We start from the raw sequence: 2492 nt of genomic DNA, 5'->3' as shown, positions 1-2492 counted from the left end.
ATATGTCTATCCCGATTTGGAATAATATTTCACCTTGCATTATCAACCACAATTCACACAAATATCTTTATTGGACAGTTCCCTCTCCTTCTTATACTGAACAGAGTCATTTTGCTATTTTGGTACGTTCCATGGTAATAGAGTCATTTTTTTAGTAAAAGTCAACACATTTTTACACACTTACTTTACTCTCTCCTACTTTTTTCTCTATTCATCTCTCTACTTTTTTCATTTTCCACTTTATTCTCCATTTACTTAACCCACATAACACAATTTTTCCTAATCTCTGTGCCGAAAAGAAACGTCTTTATTACTATGGAACGGAGGGACTATTAGCATATGGAAACCGTGGTCACGTGGGAAACCAACCTCCTTTTATAACTCAACTAATCATCAGTAGTAGCCTATTTAAGGGGAGTCTCCTCATCTATGTTTCGCCACACAATCATAATCATCATCATGCCTCATTCTATAATTAGAAATGTACACTATTTTCTGCTACTAAATCTTGTAATTTTCCAATTTGGTGGCGTTGTCAATGCATCACAAGTTCATTGTTTCTTCATTTTCGGAGATTCATTGGTCGACAATGGCAATAACAATTACCTCAACACAACCGCCAAGGTCAATTACTCCCCTTACGGCATTGATTTCCCGGCCGGCCCCACCGGCAGATTCACCAACGGCCGAAATACCGCAGATTTCCTTGGTACATTATTAAACCATCCTTTTCTTTATGCACTCATTTTCTACTCGATAATAAATACGAGTACTAGTATATTTTTTATTTTAGAAATAGTGAGTCAGTTTCGTTGGAACAGTCATTTTAGAAATAAGTCATCTTCGTTAACATATAACAGGTGAACTACTGGAGATAGACAGACCCCTTCCCCCATACGCCAATGCTGAAGATAGGGACAGAATCCACGGCGTCAACTTTGGCTCGGGTGGAGCAGGAATTCTCGATGAATCCGGGAAACACTTCGTACTCCCTCTCTCACTTTCACTTTTAATTGCTTTCAGTTTCCCTTTTTTTCTGTCTACTAATTGGTTTGAATGGTTGTTTGTTTTGTAAGGGAGATGTGTTGACTATGAGCGAGCAACTGTCGAATCATGAGGCCATAGTTGAGAGATTGGCCGAATTGTTTGGGGACAGAAAATTAAGCTTGCAACATCTTAGCAACTGTACATACTACGTGGGAATGGGCAACAACGACTACCTTGGCAACTATCTCCCCAAATACTACGCCTCCACCACTAAATACTCTCCCAAACAGTTTGCTTCTCTCGCCATCGCCCAATACTCTAAGCACCTTCTTGTCAGTTCACTTTTCTCTCTTCTCATTTTTTACTTTTAAAATAACACGAATTTTAATGCATAACTAGTAAAGTAACGGATACTATAATATGAGTTTTATTGCAGAACTGATAAAGTAAGAGAAATAAAGAGAAAAAGTAATTAAAGTACTGTCTGATTGAATAAATATTGCAGAGGCTATACAAGAACGGAGGGAGGAAAGTAGCCGTGAACGGACTCGGAAAATTAGGGTGCATTCCGCAGCAGACGGCCAAGTACCCTGTCTCGCCATTGACAGGGTGCGTGGAGACGAGCAACGCGGCCGTGGACATCTTCAACGAGAAACTCAAGAAATTAATAAAAACGTTGAACCTCCTCCCCGGCGCCAGATTCCTGTACGTCAGTGAAATCACGGACAACCCGTCGTACGGCAATATAACGGTGGTCGGAAAACCATGTTGCGAGGTGTCGGAGGATTCACTAGGGCACTGTGTTGAGGGAAGCACGCCGTGCAGCAACAGAGATGAATACTATTTCTGGGATTCATTTCATCCAACTGAGGCTGCCACTTCCTTGTCCGCAAAGATTATCTACGATGCTATGTCGCCATTATTGCAGTCTACAACTACTGATGCTGCTGCTACCCCTCTTGTTGATGTTGCCTGATCAAGGATTTTCTTTATAGTTATTGAACATTTGTTTGTTCAATGCTGTAAAAGTTGGAGTTTGTTTCATCAATAAAATTGCATTTGGGACCCATTATCTAAAGTTATGATCGCAAATCAGGATTGAATCATTGAATTTGAGTCCACACATTTGTTATCTCCTTAATTTCAATTTTTTTCTTTTTTGAATAGAATCAATATAGTATAATAGTTCTTATATACTAGTAATATTATTTCTATGATGACTTGAATCTCCAACATAATAATTGGAGATTAATTAAATTTCTTGTCAACTGGAGTAAAATGAACTTCATCTATTACATAATGTGAATTGAATGTCATATTATCGAGATGAGTGGCAGAGTTAGACATTTAATAGTGATTTTCCTAGCAAGTTTTTTTTTGTAAAATAAAATAAAATTAACCAATGAAAATATAATAAAATTTGAAAAATCATATTTTTATTATAATTCTTGATATTAATCTTATAACAAAAAACAATAATAAAAATAGAGATGTGAATTAATCAT

The 2492-nt window shown here is 37.3% G+C and overlaps 1 protein-coding gene across 1 annotated transcript; it reads left to right on the top strand.

Annotated features, from left to right (window-relative positions):
* Positions 1 to 433: 433 nt before the first annotated feature.
* LOC125200096 (GDSL esterase/lipase At1g33811-like) lies at positions 434 to 2065 on the top strand. Its single transcript, XM_048097871.1, has 4 exons — positions 434 to 709; positions 861 to 985; positions 1077 to 1319; positions 1493 to 2065. The coding sequence occupies exons 1-4, from the start codon at positions 460 to 462 to the stop codon at positions 1961 to 1963; spliced, it is 1089 nt and encodes a 362-aa protein (XP_047953828.1). The 5' UTR covers positions 434 to 459; the 3' UTR covers positions 1964 to 2065.
* The last annotated feature ends 427 nt before the right edge of the window (positions 2066 to 2492 follow it).

This window comes from Salvia hispanica, unplaced genomic scaffold (assembly GCF_023119035.1).
Source record: "Salvia hispanica cultivar TCC Black 2014 unplaced genomic scaffold, UniMelb_Shisp_WGS_1.0 HiC_scaffold_801, whole genome shotgun sequence".
NCBI lineage: Eukaryota > Viridiplantae > Streptophyta > Magnoliopsida > Lamiales > Lamiaceae > Salvia > Salvia hispanica.
This window is presented reverse-complemented; position numbering and strand designations above follow the sequence as displayed.

Coding starts and splice junctions, on each gene's coding strand:
- LOC125200096 (XM_048097871.1), top strand. CDS start 460: ATGCCTCATTCTATAATTAGAAATGTACACTATTTTCTGCTACTAAAT. Junction 710..860: donor AAATACCGCAGATTTCCTTG/GTACATTATTAA, acceptor AACATATAACAG/GTGAACTACTGGAGATAGAC. Junction 1,320..1,492: donor AATACTCTAAGCACCTTCTT/GTCAGTTCACTT, acceptor TAAATATTGCAG/AGGCTATACAAGAACGGAGG.